The 27246-nt window shown below is 41.6% G+C and overlaps 1 protein-coding gene across 3 annotated transcripts in view; it reads right to left on the bottom strand.

Moving 5' to 3' along the window:
• Positions 1-27246, bottom strand: part of PTPRF (protein tyrosine phosphatase receptor type F) — a 376830-nt gene that overhangs the window by 229099 nt on the left and 120485 nt on the right. For all 3 annotated transcript variants that reach the window (XM_041421648.1, XM_041421647.1, XM_041421649.1), the window contains exon 3: positions 16830-16991. In XM_041421648.1, the coding sequence (XP_041277582.1) occupies positions 16830-16914 (85 nt within the window). In that variant the 5' untranslated portion in view covers positions 16915-16991. The remainder of the gene's footprint in view (positions 1-16829; positions 16992-27246) is intronic.

A 27246-nucleotide genomic window follows, 5' to 3' on the forward strand; every position in this document is an offset into this window, starting at 1 on the left:
TGCTGATTACTTCAGACCTAATAAAAGCATCCCTCTGGTTTCTGAGCCCTTTCACCTGCTTTCAAACCTCCACAAAGAATGGCTGTCTTGCTGCTAGTTTTGCCCTCATCACCTCCTGGACAGACAAAACAAAAAATCTCACCCATGTACAGTCCTGGACCTTGAATCCTTGGTAAAAAACATTGTGTCTTGAGAGAAATTTTGTTATTCACTATTCAAAAGATAAAATTTCCTTTTCTAGTAACACCTCCATGTACAGCAGGTGCTAAAAGGCAGCAGAATAAATTATTTTAGGCATGTGTGTGATGGACACTGATCTTCTGGTACAGCCTAATGAAGATGAGAAACCATCAAGCGCACTGATACAAAGATCCTAAATTCTCGTATGTATGCTTAGTAAAGCATTCAAGTGACTTCAAAGACCTCTGTCAATACAGAAAAGAACTGCATTAAAATTCTGAGCCTCCAAATCTATTAAGCATTTCCAAACACAGGAGGACGAGTACCAGGATTTGTTCAGCTGCCCTCACTGCGTTGTTCTCAAGGAAGGAGTGTGGGCTCCGTCAGTCGGCACGCAGTGACTCAGCTCCGTTCCATCAGCTCAGCAATTTAACAGCCAGTAAATCTAACCTGTGTTTTCAATCTCACTTGTAAAAAGCTTTAGCTTGGTGAAGGCCAATGAGAGACACTTCTGAGGGGCACCAGCACCGAATGGATCCTTCCCCGAACGATACTTCCCCAAAACCTGCCTCTGCACTTTGGTCCTGGACATGGAAGAGCCAGGAGAGCATCATGCAGCTCCTGGGATATACCAGCAGTGGTAGGGATATCCTGGGCAAGCTCTGACTTCTGCACTGGGGTCATGAACCAAGCAAAGTGGTGGAAGTCCCATCCTCACCATGGTGGCCTGTGGTCCCAGGCAAAGCTGCCAGCAATGCACGGTGTGCTCCAGCAAGAGCTGTCCCGGATGACAGAGCTCGGCAGAGGGGAGCAGTGAACGCACAGCCAGGGTGTTCAAATGGAATTCATTAATCAGGCTCCACTTCACTAGATGGAAGCTCTTTATAGACACTGCCTCATTTATTTATTTTTTGAATGCCCAGATTAGTTTAGTGTGAAGCTGTGGAGAGATATAATTTGTCTGAGCAGATGATCTATAGATCACCGAATGAACACTAAATAGGCTCTTGCTGCCCACAGAAGAAACACACTGTGCACTCTCCCATGGCTGCAGCAGAGGAAAGGTGAATCTTTTTTTTCCAAAATTTAGCAGTCTGAAGGTCAAAGAGCTGGCACTTCTTCCAAAATGCTCAGCTCTGACTGAGGACAGAGCTGCAGCCCCTGCCTACAAAAAGCAGGGCCTTCAAATCAGAGAGAAATCAGCAAGTGGTAACTAACCTGGTATTCTGTTGGGGACAGGATTTTCTCACACAAACAGCCTTTTCTGCTCACATCTGTGAATATATGCATATTTAAGAAATAAATTATCTTTCATTCAGATTAGTTACTAGAATATCTCTTTCTCTGCTGGAGCAGATTTGTTCCTATGGTTGTATCTACTGCTATTCTGGGACTTGGTATTGTTTTCCCACTATTGCTGCAGAAAATGTTCAGCAGCTAATTGCACAGTCAAGTCCTTTCACATAATTTTCACTTTGACAAGAGTAATTAAAAAGCTAAACGGCTTGAGAACCAATTGATTAGGTCTGGAAGCAAAGCTCTGTTTAGGCGATCCTGAGACGCACGTGTACGGAACAGCAAGCGTTCGCAAAACACAACTGGGAGCGAGTTCCTCAGTGCTGATGGATTCCTGCAAGATCTTTTTTGCCCAATTTGTATGAAGTGTTATATACACATATGTTCTGCACACAGACCATGCTTTCAAGAGTCAGGAAAATTAACCTTATAGGGCAAGTTACAGGGTATTTTCCTTCCATCGCCTGTATCTGCAATCACCAAATAGCCAAAGTTTGCAAATGGACTAAAATACCTTCCACCACAGGAATGAACTACACATGGCTATTTTATCACTAAATCTCATTTGCTTGCCTTAAAATTGCTCTGAATTCTCCATAACAAGACTTCTAATATCATTACATTTCAAGCTACATAATTGAAATTATAAAGTAAAGGGCTCCAAAATTACTACATATGTACCAAAATGATGAGCTTATGAACAGTAATGAAATGGAAACTCTCAGAAGTCTGAGGTTACGCAAAAACTTAAGAGATGCTCCCTATAACTTTTATTATAAAAGCTAATAATTCTATTCTTGAAAGAGAAGTTGAAAGGGTTGCCTTTAAAACACTTCCTTCTCAGGGAACTTTCGTCAGTTACCGACTACATATTTGAAAAATTGTCATGAAATGTGCACGGTTTAAAGCTAATGGGAATTTGGAGCAGCAACAACGAGAAACTCCCTCTATGCATACAGAGAGTGATCAAACACCAGGCTCCTCCTATGCCACCTGATGACCAAGAAAGTGCTGGTGCTCCTCAAAGCCAACAGCTCTGGCCTCTGTGTGAGTGTGTTAGAGAACAGCTTCATGGCACAGGCCACCAATACACACAAATAAATATCCGGATAAAGCTACAGCAGCATCTGAAAGAGAGCTGGGTGTACACGTGCCTGCCTGCAGAGGGGTTTCAAACAATGGAAATCCAGTGCCAGCAGACAGGCCTTGGGTCACACTCCTGCAGCAGCACTGCACACCATTACACAGCAATACCTCCAGGACACAAAACGCAAACCCAAAACCTCTCCCTTTGATACACAAAGCTAAAGGTTGACCTAAACTTTCCTGCACAAGTAAAATGCCAAATCTTTTTCAAGGAAGTCAGACACATAAAGAGAACTGTGTCATTACGTAAGTAGATATGCTGAAAGAAGCCATATAAAGTTCCACACATTCACAAATGTGATAATTTCGATGACAAATGTAGCAAATTAAACCCAACTTGTTAGCTAATAGAATATTTAATTATGTACTATGAACGAGCACTTGCATAGCTGGGAATTTAAACAATTATTTTTGGAAAGGGGGGGAATGTTTCTGAGAACGAAGGGTTTTTAGCATCTGAGAGCTTTTCTACTGCATTCCCTTCCACCTTACCTTGTTTATAGCTCTATTCAGTAATAGTTTTTACTTGTTTCCTCGATGTCTTAATTTCCTGCAATAATACATCTGCCATGAATAATTAAGCAATGCATTTGCTGCTCGCTGAAAGCTGAACAAGTGCTATAAATCAGTTCTGGGACCCTCTGCAAGCACATACACAATCAGAGATCTGCTAATGTTGGCATTTCTTTCTGCAGGTGAGAGGAATGGAGCACAGAAACAAGCAAGGAGCTGCTCAGCAGTGCCAGGCTCCCTCACCCTGGAACTGGCATTTCGGGAATGCCTGTCTGCATCTTTTCCCAAGCAGCAGGACTTCAGAGACTGTTTGATGAGGGACAGCAAACCTAAATGTTCTATATTCACATTTACTCCTTTCTCACATTCCTAGGTTGCTCCCTCTTAACTCTCCCTCTCCACAGTCAGGAGGAAGAGAGCAGAACATGTCCTGAGTGCGCATTATTCCCTTCTCAGCACCAAAATGACGGACTGCTGTTCTTTGCTGTATTTCCACCTTATTTCTCCTGCTGCTTGTGGTTCAAACCAGGACACTACCAGATGGTAGTGAAGGGCTGAATGATCATCTGTAGTCAGGCCCATTACAGCCAGTGAAGGTTTATCTTGCCAAGTCACCCTCGCTCTCAGACAGCTGGGCAGGCTGCATTTCTCACTGTTTTGTATATGAAGATGGAAGATAACAAGCTACAAAAGCAACAGCGATAACACTTCGCTTCAACACTTCCACTCGCATCCATATCAGGGGAGAGGAGCAGTAAAACAACTTTCCACTGGCAGAAGAAGATTCACCTTTTAATTGGATGAGGTTTACAGTGCAATCACTTCAAGTGCAGCTGTGCAGCATATGAGCCTCTCCAGCTTGCCAGTGCAGGTACACTAGAAAACTAATCAAGACCAGGTATCCAGCCAGGCCTAGGAAATGTCAGGGTGGCCATCAGAATTCCATGTCTTAATTTGAGAACATCCCCAGTTCACTAGAAAGTACAGAGACTAAAAAAAAACTTTAAAGGTCAAAATGTAGCACAATTCATCACTAAATTTCCCTACAAAACAAACCATGTAATGTTCCTGGTTTTAATTCTGTTGACAACAGATTGCACATATTTTAAAAACGTAACGTTTAGCAGCTGTGCTGCCAGTCTGCAGAGTTTGCATATATAGCTGTGATATTACCATACTCTATTATTCATAACAGGCAACAGACTTCATTCTTCATCTTGTGAAAAATAATTGCAGTTTGAAGTCAAAGTCTGATGGCAAAGAAACACCCAACATAATGCTAGAGTTTCCAGAATTCAGGAACTCAGGTAATGGCCTGCATTTTGATTTAAATCAATTCATTAAAAAGACAAATCTCTTCTGATCTGCACTTCTTCAGCAAGAAGTACATGGCTCTTTTATGAAAGCCAGGAAAGGAAAAGTCTAGGTGGGTAAACAGCTTTTTCTTATCCACAACAACCATGCAATAAATTAACCATAATCTTTTAACATGAAGCATGAGATACTCCCATCTCATACAGCCCTGGGACCTCACTCAGACATAAATTCAAGAGTTGATGTATAGCTATTCACAGCAAGAATGACTACTGGAAGGAGAAGGTAAAAAACCTTACCCCTCTTCCCTTCCACTACCATTAACATTAAAAGCATTCTATACAAATACACTTTTTAATACATTTTCCCTTTCATACACATAAATAAACATTTAAACATATTTGAATCAGAAGGTCTTGCTTCTCAAAGCATTTTGTGCTGCCAGAAGCTGTTTCAATTCCCCCCACCTCTAAGAGCCGCTGGTCAGTGCTGCTGTGGGCAGCAAAGCAGCATTGCTTGCCTGGAGTGCTCCACATGCAGACCCTCCAACCTGCTCTGCTGCTCTGGGTTACATGGGCTGGCACAACCACACTGCCTTTTTAGGAATGTCTGACCATGCGTGCAGAACAGCATGGATGTTTGGTGATGTCAGAGAGAAGGGTTCTTGCACACCACAGCAACAACCACCAGGTACACACCAGAGCCCTGCCCTGGCAAAGCCCCTGCAACCATCAAAGCTCAGACACGGGCATCTGAACAGATGTATAGCAGGTACAGTCTCCAGGCAGAGAGCCACCTACAGATAAATATGTACTGAGAGAAAAAAACAAACACAGAACTACCTGCTACAATTCACAGAGCACAGTTAACTGTATAGCTTCAGAAGATGAACCACACACTGGAACAGGCAGCTGTCCTTTAGTCATGCACAGACGTGGGCAAAAAGACAGCAAAACTATGAGGGTTTATAAGAAAATGAGTGGTTATTTGCCAATCTCATATTCTCCCCTGTTTTTGCCCACCAGCCCATTTAGAGCAGAGCTACAAAGTTAGAGAAGGGCACTGAAGAGGACTAAGGGCCTGGAGAACACTTTCACACAAAGCTACATAGTCAGAGGAAAGACAGTGACTGTCACTTGGGAGGAGGATAAAAAAGGACAGGATAAAGATATAAGAGCTATTAGGTGACCTAGAAAAGACAGGCTACGAGACTGCACCTTTCCTGGTTCATAAATGAAGACAAAGAAACATTCATTTAAAAAAAAAAATCACACTGCTTATTCAGAACATATCTGAGTTAACACTTTCTGTTTGCATACAAAATTCCAGAAATACCTCCGGAAATTTCAATTCCAACAATCCTGCGTGTCTGTGAGCATTGCTTACTGCCTGACCTGAACTTCCCAGCTGTAATTCAATCACATTATTTCTTCTCCTAGCAGTGGATGGGAAGGACTGGCTTCCCCCCAGTTAATCCTTCTATTCTGACAGTGGGATGCTCAAGATGAGATGTTTCACCGGAGGCTTTACCCATGTGAGCAGAGCAGAAAGACTATCAAATGTGTTCTCATGATGGGACTCCTCATTTTTGCCTGTCACTGTGATGTCTGTCCCCCTCAAAAAAGCACTGCTTTCTCAGCTCCTGTATGGCTTATGATCCATTAGCACTGCAAGACCTTTTCTGTATATCAGCTGTCTAGGCAGTTGTCTCTCATTCTGTATTTATGTAGCTGATTACTCCTATTTTCAAACATCCATCCACATTTTTCCTTATTGACATGCATCCTCTCAGACAGTTTCGCCAATTTGTAAAGATCATTTTGAATTCTAATAGTGTCCTCCAACATGCTTGCCTCTCTTCCCAGCTTGTTGTTGCCTGCAAATTTAATAAGCATGTTCTCTATTCTATCAGAGAGATCATTACTGCAAATGCTGAATGCTACCAAACTGCCAAATACCCACCCCATGAGCAGATGTTTCACAGGAAAAAGTCTCATGAGGGAGCACTGAAAGCTTTACTAAAGATAAATGACATCTACTGCTTCTCCATTCACAAAGCCTGTTAGCCTGTCATTAAAGGAAATTAGATGGATCTGACCTTGACAAACATACACTGGATATTATTCCTTTGCCCATGTGGATAAAACAATATTTAGAGTTGTTGCAATTAATAAAGATCTACAGAAGGAGTAACACGAGTCCAGTTTCTGAGAACAGATTCTAATTTTACATAGGAAATGGTAACTGATGTGGGTGGGGAGAAAAGGCAAAAGAGTAGGAGATGATCTTTATTGTACCTCCTTAAAACATCTAGCATTTGTTGGCCATCATTGGAGGCTTATGCTGGGATAATTTTGGTATAAATGGACTTAGAGTTTGACACCATCCAGCAATTACTGCAACACTAAATAATTCTGCAATTTAACATAAACTTGGAAAACATCACATGGTATACTGCACATAACTCTTTATATGTTAAGTGGGATTTCTTAAATTCCACAAAATTACACAGGAAGCTCTTATCACACAAAACACTACAGATTAAAGAAAATACCAGAATTTTTGAGCTAAATTTGCCTACAAAAAAAACCTTTATCTGCAACAGAAGGCTGAGTGTCTAATGGAAAAGACGTTGAGCACTGCATAGATGCTGACTGAACAATATGGGGATTTCGTCTTAATGTGTAAAAAAACCTCCAAATCATACTCTGCTCTTAAAATAGGGCACACAACTCTATAGACAGTGATGTATTTTAGCATTTGAGGGGAAAAAAAACCAAACCAAAACAAAAACAACAAAACTTTGGCAGTTAAATATGTTAAATGTTCCATGCATTTACTAAGACAGAATAAAGGTTCGACAGGCATTGCCAAGAAAGACAAGACCAAGCCCCTGTGGCCTGCACTACAACCACACAGCAACTTCAACAAAAAACACTCTCTATTTTCACAACTGCCTCAAGAAACAGACAAATGCACTAGAAGAGGAACTTCATGGTGTCGGTGTGAATTAATTCTCTCTGCCCATGTTCCAGGCTGGGCACTGGAGGACGCCTCTCCTGTGAACCTCTGGCTCTTGGGAAGGCTGAGATCACAGCAGCTCTGGCTACATGCACCGAATGAATACACAGGCAATTTAGTCACACACGAGCTCACACAGCCTCCTTTATATTGTGATCCAGTGTGAAATTCCCTTTATACTATTCAGCAGCCTGTTTTTCTATGGGTCACTCCCTTCACAAATCAGGTTCCATTCTCTCTGGACATTACTACAGATGCGCTTTGGTGGTCAAATGTTTACAAAGACATTTTAGACTAGAGATCTATAAATATCACCATAGTCAGCTTTAAGGGTACAAAAGTATTTTTCCACTCTGTTTTTAAGAGCCATTCAAAGACAACTTTCACAGAAAGAACAAAAAACAAATGTCCAAGTTATAAAATACAGTCCCCCAACTTGAACTTTGCCTGAAGACCAAGCAGGGCACATTTCAGCCATGAAACAAACTCATAAAAAGCTGAAAATAATAGGTTATAACTAAGGAACTTCATGTTAACCCCTGACAAACTGTGTGTAATGGAGCATAAAAAAGGATATTAGAAGTTATATACAGCAAATATAAATGACAAGTCAACAACCAGGACCATTACCTGTTACATCAAACAAGAGTAAAGGGAGCCTTTCTAGGTCTTGGACTACCCTCACCATTCTCCTGAGAGCCATACTGAACTCTGTACTCAGCATGCCAAGACTGGGAACACTGTGACAGGACCAGGCATCCCAGTCCTTGAAATAGCAATATGAAAGTATTTGCTTATGAGAGAAGTTTGCTTCTCTAAGGGTTTCCCTGTGTCCTGGAAAAACTGAAAGCTGTTTGATCCTAAATACGATTAAAATACATAGTCATCATCATCGGATCAAGTATTTTAACCATTTTCAGCACATAACAAGAATCTCACTACTCATCCTTCTGTTCTTTCAACGAATCTTCCCTCTTGTGAATTAAGCACTCTCTAAGTACAATATACTATAGCTGCCTCACTTCCAAAATATTTTTTCCCCCAAATGCAGGGATTGAAATCCTTTCTGAGATCAGTGCACAGTGACTCTCACATTTACCTCAAAAGGCAGAATTTCAGTTTCAAGTTTGAAAACCAAGGCAATGTCCTGTCTTAGGAACAACACCAAAGTGAGATCTTTGCAACACACTCTGTCTCCCACTCACACAAGTCCCCAACTTTTGACAAGTGGATGAAAAGGAACAGCCCCACTTGCCAGGCACAGCTGTGCTAATGCTGAGGCTCAAAACGGTTATTAAAAGTGGAGTTTTTCAGAGGCAAAATCCCCACATGTGTAAAGCTGCTGAGTATTTCTTGACCTCTTTAAAACCTCTTTTCAAAATAACCTTTAACAGAAGTAATACAACAGCTGAAGTGGATTTGGCTAAAAATAAACACAAAGAAAATACATAGGGGTCCTGCATCCTTAAAACAAAAAGTGAAGGCTCAACATTTACTGTCTTCTCCCTGTGTGACAATTAACTGCCAAGGGTTTATATCACTCACCTTTGAGGTGAGCCAACAAAGTTAGCGTATGTAGAGAGAGTTTGTAAAAACATTTAAAACAATTTGCAAGAAAAGCAGCAAAAGCAAACAAGAATTCTGAGTGATTGCTTTTAAACCTGCAGTATTTACCAGTGCCAGCAGTGGACTGATGATGGTCCTTTCCATGAGACCCCAGTTACTTCCAGAGAACCCACTCTCAGCTCACATAGGATAACCTCATGTAGCAAAGACAAACCAAATCTCTTGATGACATGATGACTTTATTCAAAGTACCAACTCAGAACAGTCAACCTTGCTGCAATGAATGTCTGTTGGAAAATTGTGGCACTTCCATTTATTTTAAGATTTGACCAGGTACTACCTATACATCTCAACCCAATCTTGCAAAATACAAATTTCCTGGAAAATATTTCATGGAAATTCTATTATTAATTACTGGGTGGGGGGAAACAATGAGTGATATAAACAATGAAGGGCCATGTGAAAAGCACAGCGGGACTGCAAAGTCATTCCAGCCTGTACTACACGAAATGAAATATATTCTGTAATTATTTATTTTTAATACTACGTCAATGCACCCTATTGTGAAGGCTTAATGTTATGATGCAAGAGAGAAAGACAAAACCAACACACATTCAAAGCTCTAGCGTTGCAGGCTACAATTCATATACAAATGTAAAGCATCATCCACTATAAAAAGTGCTTTGATTTAATTCAGTGATCATATGTCAGTAAAGTGTGCAAGGCAAAAGACATTTCTATGAGTTAGAAGTTTCAGTAAGCACCCTACAGTGTTTTCACACCAACAAAATAAATGAGATTTGTCTCTGGCACAGACAAAGCACTGATTCTCACAAGGGACTAAACAGAGCATTCAATTAAGAGTACACCAATGCTTTTCAGCTCCTGATACATAAAGATAGACAACTTACCAGAGAAAAAGCACCCATGAACAGATGCTTTTTTCCCCACTCCTTTTTAAACCACGTTCAACATCAAAAAAGATTGACTAACATTTTGAGCAAACAAATTTCATACTCCTGGTTGTTCATAAAAATGAGCTTGATCATCTTATATTACAGTATCATTTTGAAGCACCAGTATAATGAAGAGATAATCAAAGAAACAAAAAAAAGCATTCCTATTACCACATCATTGCTTTTTACAACTACTCAGCTAAAACACTGAAAGCTCCAGCAGATCTTATACTTTTTCCCTTTCTGACATCAGTAGTAGTAACAGCCAGGAGCATCACGACAAACCATATTATTTTAATGGTTTTCTGGCACTCCTTTCCATCTGCAAAGGATGTTACCATCACTACTACAGGGTATTTTAAATAACTCCTTAAAACACACATAGCAGCCTCTGCAAATAGCCACAAGTGATTAACATCTGTGAATGAATGCAACTAACTTGCAATTAGATTTGGAAAGTAAAGGGTAAGCTCTACCTAAGTTTGTAGTCAGCTACAAACAGAAAGGCCAAGTTACCTTTAAAGAATTACTCAGAAGACTAAATGAACTGGGAACCAGGAAAACACATTTTAATGTACCTAGGGGCAGATATTCATGAGCAGAAAGCCAAATCCCACTAATGAAATAGAAGTCTGCATCCTGGGAATCAGAGGTCCAGAAAGGAATTCAGAGGTCACAGTGGAGGACCAAATTCCCAGCTGAATGCTGTGAGTAAAAAAGATAAAGTGCCATTGTACTGTTGGAAAATGCAGCCACTTGTCTTGGTCCTGGTCCCCTGACTTTAAAAAACATATTGAAAAGTCTGGAGGATTAGTGAAGAACAATAAAAATTTTATCTGGTTGGAAAAAAACAAGATGAGTCCATTCTTCTACAACAAAAAGGACAAACTTTCAGGTTCTCTAACTCTTTCACTTGAAGCTGCTTCTCCAGGAGATTGCATTAAACAGCAGGACTCTCTAGTCTCACTGACAGATGCTCTAATATCCAGTGTCTAAGCCCTAAAAATGCATAAAGGTAGTTTGAAATAAATACACATTTGGAGAAGTAATGATTACTTGCCATTTTTACAGATCATATAGGAGATGGGTAAATTCTCTATCATTTACTTTTCAAATCATGATTTGACAGCCTCCCAAAAGCTACGTGCTAGCTCATCCACAGCTGTAAAAGCAGATACAGAAATTACTACTGAAATTATACAGCCTGCGCTACACAGGTCAGAGTAAAAGACTACTTTGATCTGATTTCTGGCCTTAAAATCTATGAATCTACACCGAAGATAAAACTGTAAGCAAGTAGTTCTATTGGTTTTCTGTATCACCAAGCCAATAAGCACAAGCTCTCTCAAAGAACAAGTATTAAATATATCATCCCCTCAGCATTTGTCACTGTGCTGGATAATTCACATGGATATTTAATCACAGGAAATCCCTTGTGAAGGCAGGAGAGGAACTCTGCACAGCCGAGTCCGAATGGTGCAAATGGCAAGTGGGGATGCTCAGCCCTGCACGGCAGCAGTGAGGGGCTCCAACAACGAGCCGTGGAGTAGAGGCAACAGCCAGAGCCTGCACCTTGGTCTCCATGCAAACCACTGCCCCCCAGATGTCCCTGCAGACTGACCACAGGCTCAGCTGCCTGACAGCAAAACCCAGAGTAAGCTTGCTGCAGCACCTCTCTGGGTTCAGGAGCCACCACTCACTGAGGGCTCCAAGAAGACAAGAAGAGATCGCTATATATTTATTCTGCTTTTCCATCCTCCATAAGTCTTCGTACTGACCACTACTGGATGAGGGATTAGGGGCTAAGCGGACCTTTGACCTGTCAGCAGACATTGACTGATGAATGCTGGTGGCTTTAACAATACATAAAAAAGACAAATCATCATGCTGTGATTTGTTGTGGGTAGCAACCCAAACAAATTCACATTCTCTCTAAGTGCTGGAGCTAAAAGGGCTATAAATGCAGAAAAAGATCCTTTGTCTACTCTGTACATGATGTTTGTCCTCAAAGAATCCCTTCCACCTTGATGTCTGCAATATTTAGCTACAAGCAGGCAGCATTTAGGTATTTTACACACAAGTGTAGAATCCATTCCTACCTAAATATATGTATTTATATATATGATGAGTAAGAACACCAAAAATAAACACTGCACAATAACTGTGGTTAATATTTCAACCCATCCCTTAATGACACCACCTCAATGCCTCAGGTACAGGGGTTTTCCTAAACAGTATTTTCCATGTTCTTTCTGCTGATGGAATATGTCAAGCTAGTCAAGCTAGAATTGCAGAAAAAGAAAATTTACCTGTGCTGCAATACCTGGATCCAATCGCATCAATTACACATAATCACTAGATGCTATGTTTGGGGACAGGCATGCAAACAGGAAACCTGGAAACAGAAACTGATGCAAGGCAGCAGTGGAGAAGCCTCATGTCCAGCTTTTGGAACGGGATCCTGCTGGCCAGCTCTGCAAAGTGGCCATTTTCCACGCTTGCACAACAGCAAGTCTATCTCACAGCATGGCCTGGAGCAGCTGTATTTGGGGTTGAGCTGTTGTTGAGGCATCATTCAGGTTATGAAGCAAAAGCAGTAGAGTTGAATCAGGGAGTCAAAACGAGTCAAGCTGGTCTTGGGAGCACGGAACAGTAAAGGAAGCCAGCAGAGTTAGGGGACAAGAACAAACTAGAAATGTTCCCTCCAGTGCTCTTCCACACAAAACCTCCAGACAGCACTTCAGGTACAGTGCAAAAAAAAGAGCTCACCTGAAGCCAGAAAGACCATCCTACTACTCTTAGACTCTGGAACATCACCATATCTAGAAAACCCATCCTAGTATCCTTTCTTTTCCCAACCTTCACAAGCATCAACATCCTATCTTTTTATTTTCTTTTTTTAAATGCGTCTCCTCAATTCAATTAGCATCCAAGAAACATTGATTGAAAAAAAAAATTTAAAAAAAACCCTCAAAAAACCCAAAAACCAACAAAAAAAAAGAAAAAAAAATAGAAAAAACCCCACAAAAACAACAACGGAAAAAAACCACTAAAAAGCAAACAAAACAAAATCCACTCCCCCCCCATGTACAAGATGCACATCTTTTGGATATAAATTAACTCTTCAGAGGCAGGGCAGCCTTGTGACACTTCAGACTTGGGGTCCCTTCTGGCCAGAGGTGGTGGGAGCCCAAGCTCTGCACGTTCATCTACCCCCTCAAATAAAAGCCAAGTTTGCTATACCTCTAGAAATCAAAAGGTGCAAATTATTTACCAGGTATCAATTCACAGGTAGTTGGCCTAATTCTGCCTTAGTTCTTTCCTTCTACAAGGTCACTTTTGAAGTGGTTTTATTCCTTCAGCCCTTTGAAATCCTGCGCAAGACGAACCAATACATACTGTGGTTAGAAAAGGCCTAGGATTGCTCACCTAGTTCTTCCTTTGGCTAATGGAACCTGTTCCCAGGACTTCAAAAACAAAGCCTAATTTTTAAAAAACCAAGACAACAACAAAAGACATTGCTGATGATTTCCCATGAGAGTATTGATTTTTCCCCATTTTCTCTTCATTTTGTTTTGAGAGGGGATTTTTTGGGTTTTTATTTTATTAGAAAAAATGACACATTTTCAAAAGCTGAAAAAAAAAGCATCTTTTAGTTGACAATTGCACTGAACATTAACTGAAATCTGCAAAGCCATTTTTCCTATGCACAATCAAAAGCTGACAGACAGGGAAGCACAGAGCATATTAAAAAAACCACACAGGCAAGCTGAGAGAGAATGGGTAAAACAGCCATCCTGAATCAGCTCCGAGCTGCTCTAATGGAATTAGGGTCACTCTGACAGAAACACAGTCAGATCACAGAGAAAATTTAATAATTTCTTATTGCAGTCTGTAAAAGCTGGGGAGGATTTGAAATAGCTGTCTGCCAAATTAGCACTTCTGCATCCACCGTTCGTGCGCATGTGCCCCTTCCCACTCACCTTCTCCTCCCAGCAGCCCACCTGAGCAGCCAGGAAAGCACCACTCCCCTCCTGCTGCCAGGGAGGCACCCAGAGAGCCCCTCTTTTTCTGACACTCTGCCACTCGGTTTAACCTTTGGATGCCACTTCAACTCCTCGTCACTGACATTCTTCACAGCTCCTGTGACCTCGATTCCAGGGCAGGCACCGGCACAGCGCGGCGCCAATTCCACCAGGCAATACACACTAAATCTGCTTTATCTCAGGCGTTAACATCCCGCTTTCTGCCAGCTGCCTTAATTGCCAGGGAGCTACAGCACCCCTGAGATGTGTTACAACAATAGCAGGTGGGGAAGGTAGGGAAGACCCAGGCGTGGAGGCTCCCTGAGCAGCCAGCCACGAGCCACGCTGCTGCCAGGGATGCAGGACAGCCCATCTCCAGCCATCCTTTTCCTGACCCTATAAAGCAATTTAGGGACTGACTCCAGAAAATCCAGGGATAACTCTGCTCTCACTATCCTGTTGTTTTCAGTAAGGGAAATGCAAGAATGCTTTGCAGATACAGAGCCTGCCCATCCCTCCACTGACTCCAGGCAGCACTGCAATGGGGAAAAGGAAGAATCACAGTGATTTCTTTGGAACAGCCATAACTAGTGCAATAAATAAATGTTCTTTTGCTGAAGCCAACAGGATGCTAAGGGGACTAAAAAACAGAGGAGTGTGCACATGGGTTGCCCCTTTCACAGCATCCCTCTCAAGCTTCTTCTGGAAGCCCCAGTGTCCATACATTGTCATATCTTCCCTTTGTCCTTCACTACTGTCCTGAATCAGGGCTCTCCAATACCAGATTCACTACTGCATCACTTGTTTGCATCACTGATGGGCAGGCCCCATAAAATGCAGAATTTGGGGTTGACATTTTACCCCTGCAGAGGCACAGAGCAGACAGGTCCTTTCACACAGCTCCCAGCATCTGAGGGTTGGAAGCAAGATTCAGTGGGTAAGATGATAGAAAAACTCTAAGTTGCTAAAATAGACAGAGTTGCTAAAAACCACTTTCCATCCTAGGAAACCTTTGATTAATCCATGGTGGCTGCGGTAGTTAAAAGGTCAGTGCCCTCCAGAGCTGCCTTCCAGATTAAGAAAAAGCAATTCAGAGTCAGTCTGCACCAGAGAAAAAGACATACATACAGATAAACTTGCTGCCCAACACACAAATGTTCCAAATCTGAGAAAACATAGAGAAACAGAGCCAATTTTGTTACATTTAAGCATTTGGAATTATTCCACAAAATTAGCAAACCATGTCTACCACAAGTTATCCTCAGGCCAAGAACTGTCCTGGGACATCTCAAGCTCCACCAGCTTCTGCACATCTGTGATGTGACTGATGCTTCTCTCTTTTGCAGGAGCCAGTATAAAGATAATAAATTTCAGGTAATTATTTATACACCTCAGAACACTAAACAAGTACTTCTCTATGCCAGATTCCAAAATGGGCTACAATGTCCAGACATTCACATTATTCAGTGATCTGAATAAGCACCTTTCAACAGCACCAGCACACAGCAAAGTAAGCTGAGGAAGGAGACAGCTGTTGCCCCCAGTTTAACTGGGCAGCTCAGACCCATACAGACCTATATTAATCTGCTGTGTGTACATGTCATCCCTAATGACAACAAAATAACTGAATTTGTGTGTTTCTTCACATCCCTTCTTGAGTCTTCACTCCAGCTTCCCTAAATTTAGATCCTCCTCTCAGTCAAGGACACGTAGGACCCCCCAGTCTGTTTCCTACATTCAGCCAGGGTCCTACCAACATGAATCAAGATCTCCTTCAACTTTCACAAAATTACATCTAATTTTAAGCCTGGTGACTAAAGCTGCAGTGAGAAAGAGATGACTACTGGCACCTGAGGAGGTGCATCATGGTCATCTCATCTCCAACTCAAGCATCCCAGGAGCCCTGGGTTCTTTCAGAGGCAAGAAGTATTCACAACTGCCAGAGTCTGTGATGAATGTGCAGACATTTGGACACTAAAAATCTGGGTACAGGTTAAAAAAAAAGGGAAGGGGTCTGCACAAATATTGGGGATTGCTTAACAAATACACACCCCAAGATTATGCAAAAAAGCATCGAGGTTTCCTGCTCTCTGCATAACCCATTCCATGAAACATTCCTACTATAAGGTGTTTTTAGCAGGCTATCATTAGCCATGCTTTTGTCCTCTTGTCTGTCCACAACAGCATTTTGTGCACATATTTCCCCTTGGTTGGATGGGGCTAATTAAAGCCAGTCACAACAACTCTATGGGACTACCAGGACAACAGCAAGGACACAACAGCTAAAAGTATGATCACAAGGAAACACTGTACTCCAATTCTGCCAAAATATAGATGCAGGAGAGCTCTGCCAGAAGGTAAGAACTTGCACCCTCTTCCTCAACGTCTTTCTCCAACAGCAACTGCCTGCTGACTCAGGAGAGATGTCTCAGTGCTACACAAATTACGAGAGCTGGCAAAAGAACAAGGAAAAAGTAACAGGGATTACTGTGACCCCAATACTTCTTTCTTCCTCCGCCCCCAATTTTCTTTACTCATCTGTGCGTGTTAGAAATCAAACTGTCAGGTTTTGATCTCGCAGCTTCTCCAGAAATTCTTTCTGCACTTGAATAAATTTTGTCAGCCTTTTTAGTTCTACTTGTGCCCCTTCACACACACCCTGTTTATCTGCAATGCGCACACTGGGAAATAGAAGACTGGGGGGGAAGTTGTTTCTTAACCCTCAGTTTCCAGTACAAACAAAGAAGGTTTAATATTTCTGGAAGGAAATTTTGCAAGGCATTCAAGCTTTCCAAAGCCAAATGTTACTTACTGTCCGCTCCTGCTAAAGGCAGCATCAAGCAGCAGAGGATGGCTGCTGGCACAGTCAGTACTGGGATGCAGAAGTTAGGCACCATATTCCAAAGTAGAGCAAGTCCTCTTCAGTCTGAGGCAAGTGGTCAGTACATCCAGCGTTACAGACACAGACTTACTCCTGCAAACCAAAAAAGGAAAATTATTATGACACACAGATTAACTGCCAGTATACCAAACTGCATTGCAAAGTCATCGTTACAGATACTTTTTAAAAGAAATGTACCTATCTTCCCTGCATGAGCAGTGGAGCACCACACACGCTTCCAAATTCAATAAGCTGATTTCAAGGGTCAGCAGGCATAAATGCACCTGTCTACAAGTTTACCTTCATGTACAGTCTGGTTTATGGCCCATTAATGCATTCTTTAGTTGTTGTTCACAACAAATAGTTCTGAAGCTGCACATTACATTCAAGAAACAATCTTAAGCTCTTGTAACTCTCCTTCCACGCGTCCTAGACAGACGTGGTTGACTGCATGTGTAGGGAGGGTTTGTGATCAAATTGCATATGAAGCACAGCTTGGACCATCCAGCTGGGCTGGAGTACACCAGGCAAGTCTCAGCGGGTTCCAGCAGAAGAAACAGAAGCTGAATTGGATCAGCTGTCAGCTCACAGGGTGAGAGTCACAGCAGAATGTTATTAAGGAAAGTGTTTATAAAGAGAAGCTTTACCCAAAGCAAACACCTCAGCTTCAAACTCCCCAAAATAGAGGCAATGACTACCTAAAAGGATTCATGATTGGATATTCCCTCTCCAAAACAAAGCAAATCATCTTGCAAATTGCCTTAACTTGGGCATCTGCTTGAACATTGAAATACAGAAAATTTCTTGAAAACCAACCAAAAAAAGGCAAGTATTTAAAAAGAATACAATTTCTGTGTATCTTCCTTCTTTATCTTTTAATGCAAATATATTCACTGTACTTCCATCTCAAAGTCTAAGGTCTCCCTATTAAAACAAACTTTAAAGGAGCTAGCAAGCATCATGCCCTCAGCAACCACACTCAGCAGTGACAGGGGCTTACACTTCCAGTGCCAGGCATCTCAATGCAAGCCCAAGAATTATTTAAAAGCAGATGTGATTCTCCACTGAACTGCAGCAGTTACCCAACTTACCAACACAGCATTATTAGTGAAGAAATCTCATGCTGGCAGACGCCGCCTGAGTGGGCCCCGTGAGTATCCTTGAAGCCAAGTAGCTGCCACTGTGCACACTCACACTTTCATGGCCCAACACGCCACTCTTACTCGTGTTGGCAGACATTTCAAACACACCTTCAGGACTGCTCTAACAGAGATATTTCTGAATTTTGCTAGGTTTGGAAGTGTATTGTTTTTTTGGAAACCGCTGAGCTTTTGATGGAAGTATCACAAGTTACAAACACGTCTACTTCTGACAAGAGCACAGCGCTCAAAGAATGCCAGCAATGATCATGCCTAGGGAAATCCACGAGAAATCTCAAGAGAATCTACCTTGGCAAATATTTACAGTGCATAGTACTAACAAACAGGAGATCATGATTCTTCTCCATTCTGTTACTGTATTTGCACAGTAAATCTTTTCCCATGTTATAATATCGCACAACACAGAGAAATCTTTATTTATGCAACATTTTCTCCAGCCAAGACATCTGAAAATACTTTACAAAATAACCTAGCTCTAACCTAGATGCAGAGAGAATACTGATCATCTCATCCTGCTTTTATTGTCTCAATGAGAAGGCATAAATCTAACTAAGTTCAGCAGCAAAATTTTGAATACTGCAGAAGAGGCTCTTTGTACCAGCCACACACTCAGTTACCTTTGCTGCCCTCCAACTTCCTCATCCTCACTCAACTCTCACCAAAGGATTACTAAAAGCACCATTTACATGTCTCACATGGCAAAGAGAGATACAGGTAGTTGTGTATTTATAGCTGCACAAGCTCTAATCCAACGACAGAATATCTCAGTCCCCAAGCAGTTGACCCAGCATTGGTCAGCTCCCCAGATGTGGCCCACACAGGAATGGAAAGAAATGCCTGGATCAAGACTGATGATTATGCTTCTAAATTCTGCATGTACAGGGGTAATTTTTGCTGCCTGAAGAAGGGAACCCACGGAAGCACTTTACGCAGCATTACATCTGGCTCAACAGCAGCCAGAATCCCAAGAGGCTACTCTTCCTGGGGAGGGGGTGGGAGACACCAAGGGTTGAAATTACTGTGTCAAAACTAATCATGTGTGTCAAACACTGTAAGACTAGGACAGAGAATTTTTACAGGTGGTGCTGAAACATCTTAGGTATTTGTCAGACCACAGTGGGGGTGAGCAGCTTTCAGAGAGCTTTTCCTCTTTCATTCACTTCCATTAGCAACAGAAGTGTCTCATCTAATGGTGTATCTTGAGCACAGATTGCTCAGTCTTGTCAATAGCACCTCCACAGCCCTCATTCAGAAGTAACTCTCAGGAACACAAAAACCTCAGTTAAAGAACAGGTCTGTCTCTTGATTTCTCTCTTCTTTCAGTAAATGTGACCAAGCTTCTTCTGCAGTTTCAGCAGATTTATAACTTTCCTCTCCAGCCCATGAGATACATACAGCATGCACTATGCAGAACTAGTGTATTGTCAGATATCCTACCAGATGCTTCATAGACTTGATCTTTTTCAACTGTTTAGTGCTCTAAATAATTTACCATCTGGTAGAAAAGCCAGATTTTCTTATGCCAGACTGCTGTCTGTCCCTCCAAAGTTAATAGACCACCTTTGGCCTTAAACAGGATCAAAATTTGCCACTTCCTCTTTCCATGGTTGCTCTGCTTATGGAAAAGTTGTCTGCATTCAATAATTAAAGAGCTTTAAATTGGAATGTTTTAAAATTTTATAAATCTCAGTCGCTGTCATTTTCTTTTGAAAGTGAAAATATTAAAAAACTTCTCCCAGTGGTCCAGCTTTCCCAACAAGACAATCCAATACTCAAAGCAAGGGCATCAGCTGAAGTTCAGTTAACCCTTAGAAGGGCCAGTGTTACCCTGAGAGTGTTAAACAGCAATCCTGAACCACTGCTAAAGGCTTCCTTTCCTGGGGCAGAAGGCAGCCTAGGATGGAAAGCAGCTAAAAACCAGTTAATACTGGTAGATTTTTGGCAACAAGCTAAACAAATACAAAGTCAGTATTGCTTTGGCAAAATCAAGTACAACAGCAACTGACCAAATTATTCCTACAATTCTTAATGTGTCTTGTCCCCAGCAAACTCATGCCTCTTCAGGCTGCTCTCTCTCATTTCTGGACTGATCTCCTGTGCACCAGATGATCTCAGTCCCTTCATTCGAAGGCCTCCTTTAATCTCCCTGCTTTGGCCAGCATCTCACAACTAATACTGCATTTGGGAGCCCAGACACTGTACAAGAAGGTTTTTCAAAAACACACGTACATTCTCATTTCTTCTTCTGCATCTGGTCCTGGCAATATTATAAACTCTACACTACATAACCCAAAATTAGGCTGAGGCTAAGCACTCCAGATGGCTTTGTAAAAACAGCTTTGAGTTTAGCAAGCTAAACTCCTGCCTCTGCTCCAAACTCCGTGTTAGAGCTACCGAGAGCTAGTTTGGCAGAAAACTAGAAAGCAGGAAAGCACAACAAAAAACTAGCAATCTTCATTTAAATATATCAGTTTTTTGCTGCGGGGCAGGTGGATGGAAAAGAGGTGGTCTTGAGGACATTTTTTGAAACCTACATGGTTTGATTCTTTCAGACAGGCAGAAAAAGCTGGACTCATTTAAAACAGAGCCAAAAATACCAACAGCTCATATGGTACTAAGAAATTCTGGCAATGAGTACGTCTCACAGGAGACTGCAATGAGATTAGAAAAAGCAGTCAACTTTAAAGAGTCAAGAGGAATTTCAAACCAGCACTGAATAGCTTATGTCCTCTATGAACTCTTCTGCAAGATAAACTGAACTGAAACAAGTGGGTCACCAGCCAAGACTGGCACAGTGAAGAACAGCATCCCCAAAGCAAGCCTGTCCATTCCAAACCAGGGACAAAACCACCGCACTAAAGTCGCTTTTTAGGTTAAGCTACTTTGCAACCCAAAGAATCTTAGAAGTCAGCACAAAAAAGTTCCCTCCAGGAACCCCTGTATATCCACGGAACTGCCAGGTTTTGTTGTGTGTTTGAGTACTGACACTGCCTTTGTTGTGAAACATCATTAAGAGACTCTGGAGAAACGTACAGGGTGGGAAGGTGAGCCCAGTCCATAAGCAATGTCCTTATCTGACCTGGAGATGTAACAGTGTCTCTTCAAAAAGGAACCTGAAACAATTGTGTTTGTTTTTCAAAGCCGAAACTTCCTGAGCATTCTCAAGGTGAGCCCAAGGATGCAGGTCAGAAAACACCAACTGGGCACACCCAGACGATGGTAAAAACAGGGCTGAAATTACATCAGCCTCTCCCAGTGCTACTACATGTGCAACACAATCAAATTTTCCTTCTGGAGTCCTACCCTCTGTATTTTACAAAAGGATCTGAAAGGGAGCCAGTGCTCCAGAGGAACCCAATCAACACAATACCACCTGATCAGCTCTGGGGTGTCACATCAGCGACGGCGATCATGCATCACGCAGAGCAATAAGGCAGCTCTTTATTCTGTTAAAAGTGAGAACAATAACTGGCTACAGCTCAGCTGCTTCGCTCTGTACATAATGCCTCATCTGTGCTCAGAAGGAGGAACAGGAAAACCATGACACACCATATAACTCAAGACCATCATATTGCACACATTAAAAGTTGTGGAAGCAGTTACACACAAGCTAATGACTTTTCAATGTTTCACTTCACTACATTAGTATTCCTTTAGCATAGATTTCTTTGTGCTTTTCCACGAGAAATATAATATAAAGAGACTTGGGGAGTACAGCAATATGGCCAAAAAAGACAAAATGAGTCTCATTTCACTCAGAACTCCCACATGCAGGGACTGTATTAGAGAGATTCAGTGGGGAGATAGATGGTGATGATGGCAACGCTGGAATAGATTTAGGGAGGAACTTCCTATGAGCATGCAATACAATAAAAAGGCCAAGAGCTAAAGAAACTGCCACATAAGCAAAGGTACCACCTCTGGGACCCAGGCATGAGCAGGCCCAGAGCATCAGTCTGGTGCTCCCAGTAACAAGATTCTCAAACCATCCAGAAAGAAGGAATGAACTAAGCAATTTAAAAACCAGAAAGGATAAAAATCTCTGTCAAATCATAAGAACTAGACAGAGTGCTAAGGATTTGATAGCTATCTGTAAGTACAAGAAGGATACAAAACACCAAGAAAGGAGTGGAGGAGTATAATTAGTCATGGGCATGCAACCGTGAGAATGAGACAAAGCAAACGGAAGTGTATGCAGATTATTCTCAGTAAACAGTCAAAAAAAAAAAAAAAAAAAAAAGGGGGGGGGAAACACACCCCCATAATCAAGTATTTTTCCCAGAAGGAAAATGTTTCATCACCTGTTTGGAAAGAAAATAAAAATGAGGTAGGAAAAAACAAAAAGAAAACCCAAAATATCCCAATATCCCATAATCTGGGAAAAAACCTCAAAACAAACCAACAAACTAATACAGGCTGATTGGTATGGAGCAACATATGTAACAGCAAGAACAACTCAGAAGTACTTTAAAAAGTTTCCCCTTATTTTGATAAAGTACAAAAAAGTGAGAAGTGTTTAAGCACAAACTGGCCCAGCTACAGGTCACTGTGATCCTGAACATGCAATCCCAACTTGACCCAAGGAGAGGAGCAAAGCCACTTTCAAGCAGAATACAAGCACAACTTGAATATTCCTGTCAGCTTTATTGGCTACATTTGGCTCCAAATACATTAATTTCTGAAGGTGTCATTGCCTGCAGACAATACTAGATAAGAAAGAGGAATTTTTCCAGTGGAACAAGGATTATGAAGGGCCCCGTTAAATAACTATGGAGATAAGTTAAAACATCCACTTAAAATATAGATCAGCCTTGAGCCTCACAAGCCCAGCTATCACTCACAGCGAGCACTAAGCACAGATTGCTGTAGATCACCCTACCCAAGTGTAAAGGCTCCTAATTCCTGCTGTAAAGTATCCTTAAAAGAAGTAAACTGTTGCATATCAGCCTTTTAACAGAAGTCTCTAACATTTACAGAATAGGCCCAGCACTGCATCCAGATGCATGAATTACAGATCCAGGGCATTAGAAAGTCCCACAAAAAATAAAACTAAATTCACCTATTCCTTAACTGTCAGCAAACTCCACTAATGAGAAGAAACATGCTCACAAGTCAGACATCTCCACAAAGCAAGAATTTCTGTGCTTCTTCTACAAATTACTGTACATGTGACAATATACTCCTAATAAAAATGACTGTGCTATAACAGGCCTGACTGAATTCAGCACAGTAGAAAACAGTGCAAGGACTAAAATCACTAGGAATGAAGTCCTCTCCTTTAAACCCAATTCCAGGGCATTAAGTTCTGCACAGCCAGGGTGCAGACAGGTGGTTTTAAACTAAAGAGAGGGGGACCTGAGAAACACAGTCCTTCTGGGATGCTGCTTACACCACAGCTGAGTGCCATTGACTGTACAGTTGTGGCCCTGTTATTCCTGCATCTGGTTCCAGCAGTGCCAAACACACTGGCTCTGCACCTCTCAGACTGACAGAACGTGCAAGGCAGAGCAGACCTAAGTTCCACTGAGCACCAGAAGTAATTTTAACCAAAAGGGCAAGAATGCTAATGATTGACCAGATGAGAGATAATCTGTCCTTCCATCCCTTCAAGGATTTGCATGATGTCGAATGGCATGAAGTCAAACTAAATCCTAAATCGAGACTATTTCAAAATTAAATAAGTTTCCTCTTTGTAAGAATGTTTTTACTCTATCCACGTATCTACTCAGTCTTCTTAGAGGCCTCAGTGTCAAAATTTTTGAGACCTCCCAAAATCTGAACAAGCCCTTTCTCTGGCCTGGAGATTTGGAGCAACTTCTAGAAATTTTCCTTTGCAGAATCCATTAAAGTTGGACCCTGTGAGAACATGATCTTCAGGTATTGTGTTATTTTTACAGTAATTTTTGCTTCAACCACAGTACAAGATACATAAAGAACTTTTCTTTGGGAGGGTGGGGGAAAGTTGTTCTTTGTAACAAAAAATACCTTACATTTGATGGAAGTTCAGTTATGTTTTATGTAACATAGCATACTACTGGGGTCTGCTCACTTAATGCATTTCAGATTAACAGCTTATTCTAAATCTGCTTTTGCAAAGACCTCAATTTCTGGAATTTGCTTAGCTTTCATATTTAGAAATACTGGGCACAATACTAGCAGCAAGTCTTCTAAAGTATTTTCAGTGGTTAAAAAATGATGCAAAGTAATAATTTCCCTCTTTGGCAGCACACTCCTCTTCCTTAACCTTCCGTCATCCACCAAGACAAATTTTCACACAAGACAATAGCACTGATTTGCCTAAATAATTTATCTTCTATGTACAGTCAGCAGTTCTTCAAAGCCCACCTTGGATCTTTCAATTTTCCTTTTATACTCATTTTACTTTATACACTCTACTACTGATAAATGGGAGTTGGGTTTCCAAATTTTCCTCTCAAACAGCTTCTCAAGCCTGCCACCTACCTAGAGCGAATTATTCCCAGCTAACTGCTTGCTAATTTAACTGCTTTTCCCAGTTTGCTTTCTTATGTTCCCCTACTGATTTCAAACCACACCAAGGAACTGATTCACTCCCCCCTTGCACCCTCCCTTTTTCTTTTCTACTCTTACTTTTTCCCATTATAATACTAGGGATGCTTTGACTAGCTTATTCACTTTCTTTTAAGTTAGCCTTTCTCAAGTTTACCATCATTCTCAGCATTTTCATCTTCTTCATCCCTCTGAGCTCAATGATGTATTCATGCCCTATATTCACCACAGTCATGGCTACTCATGAAGACGTATGTGAGGAGCCCACAAACACCTTCAACCTTGCTGATGCTGCAGCATCTTGGCGAAGCCAGGAGTGATTAAATTATCCTGAGCAACCCAACTCCTTGTGTCTGCAGCTATTTTAAGCCAGGCTCTGGAAAGAACACACACACTGGTGACAAACCGCCCACCCACTGTCTCGCAGCCGCTGCCACACGTGGCAATTGAGTAAAAAAGGACTCACGGCTTTGATCCTGCTCACAGAGACAAAAATCCTTTTCCACAGGTCCACCAAGCACACATGAAGTGCCAAGACCCCAAATACATCTTGGCTGTCATCCTTTCTAGACATGGGCACCGCCAGCTGAGGAGCAGCAGGGCTCCAGCAGACGGGATTCCCGCCTGTCCCAACCACCCCTGCCAGCCAGCACCAACCCGTGCAAGAGAAGGCAGCAGCAGGCTGCCACAGGGATGGCTTCTTCCTAATGCCATCATTCAGCAGACAACTTATGCCCTACTGGAGGGTTTATGTATCCAATTAAACTTCCCGTAATTCTCATCTTGTGAAACTGTGAACATTTTCAATGCTAGATTTTGGAATTATTCTCTCCCAAAGGGCTTTGAAGTTAATTATATCATAGTTGTTATTACTGTCTCAACCACGGATACTGCTTGAACCCCATTATTGTGTGTGTTACTGAGGGCTAAAATAAGAATAGCTGCTGTTTCAGTGTGCTCTGGAGCTAGCCTTTCCTGCAAACTGCTTCTATAACCTTTGCCCAAACATTATGTATGCTTGGTTTATATGCAGGTAGTTAACAGAGCCCAGTAGGGTAAATGGACTTATTACATTTATTAAACTGAATTCTCTCCATGCAGAACGCCCCCAGCATCCTGCAGTTTGCTGGCTCTGGAGGCATTTTGGCATTTGGAAGACAGCACCCAGAAATTCCCTCTGCAACTAATAAGCAAGAACTATGAAAGCACAAGTTTCATGCAATTGCCTTCTGTATGAAAAATGAAAACTGTTTCTGTAACCTCTAAAGAAACCTAGATGCAATCAGGCTTATTGTAATAAGATGCTAAATTTATGATTATTCCTTTTTATTTTTTCCTTCTAGTAAGGCCCCCTAGCTTTGCTTTGCCGAAAGAAAACAGCCTCTGAGGTGGCATATATGACACAGCACCTAAGCCATATTAAAGAGATGTAAATAAAAAAAGCCCTAGGTGTAATATAATGCTTATTGAAGATGAAGAAACTACAGGTCTGCATATTGTCAAATTCCCGATTTAATGGCAGCAAGTCAATCTTAACTCTTAGTACAAGAATTTCTATTCCTAAGTTTTTATTCTGAACTACTTCTCTCCTTCATTTGCACCTCAGGCTAAAAATTAAACTCAGGTTTTTTGCATTGCATTCTGTACAGTAAGGCACACAAAACATATACACATCAGATTTTTTCTTACTCAGATCTGAGGCTGTGTGTTCAAAACTCTTTGATGGAAGAAAATCAATTAATGTATTTTACAAGTCTTCTTTGTTTGTCAAATCAAAGCAGTAGTTTCCTAGTTACTTCCTGTCCAGAGGGACTGATTTAACAGCTGCATCAAGACTGCAGCAAATCCAACACTTTCTGGACAGACCAGCCATCTTCCATCTTTCATGACGCAAAGCAAATGCCAGGACTCTTCAAATAGGCCAAAATCTGCTTCCACAGTGGCATTCTGCAAGTAAATTCTTATGTAGGGACCACACACAAGTGCTGAGCACTTACAGGCAGCAGACACGAAAGCTCCACATGGCTGTGGATCCGTGCTGCCTCACACCTCATCAAGGATGCACAACCCTCATCTGCTTCGGATTAGAAAGATGAGAAAAGGTGGGAAGGCTAACAATATTCTGCACATGTTAATGAACCTGTAATAATCGCCTCTGCCAACCTCAGAAAGAAATCCAAAACATAAAGCCACGCCAAACATCACTATCTCTCAGGTAAGGTGGGTACATCCCCACCCCTACACAGCACTTGCTGCTCCTTGCATCTTGTGTGAACCCGAACCTCCCACGGACCCTCCTCATCCACCATAAAATCCACGCTAAATTTATCACAGATTTTGTGTGACTTTGCTTTTTATATCCAGCAATTTTCTGACTACTAGAAAAGGCATGCTTTGCTAACCAAGGGCATTCAGTGCATGGCAGTTATGTAGCTACTTCCAATGGCTTTGTTATTTCTGCACTGGAGAGGCAGCAGGAGAGATCAGTTCTCACATTCAGCACAGCATACACACGGCACAGATAGAGACATATGGGACGTTCTTCACCTCTTGGTGGTCCTCCATTACATCCTATGGCTCTAAAAAAAATTTAAGTTTTGCAATTCAACCTTAAGTAAAATATTCAAAAGAAAAAAGGCAAACAAAAAAATTTCACCCAC

The sequence above is a fragment of the Onychostruthus taczanowskii genome, unplaced genomic scaffold (genome assembly GCF_017590055.1).
Source record: "Onychostruthus taczanowskii isolate IOZ18803 unplaced genomic scaffold, ASM1759005v1 scaffold7, whole genome shotgun sequence".
In the NCBI taxonomy this organism is placed as follows: Eukaryota; Metazoa; Chordata; class Aves; order Passeriformes; family Passeridae; genus Onychostruthus; species Onychostruthus taczanowskii.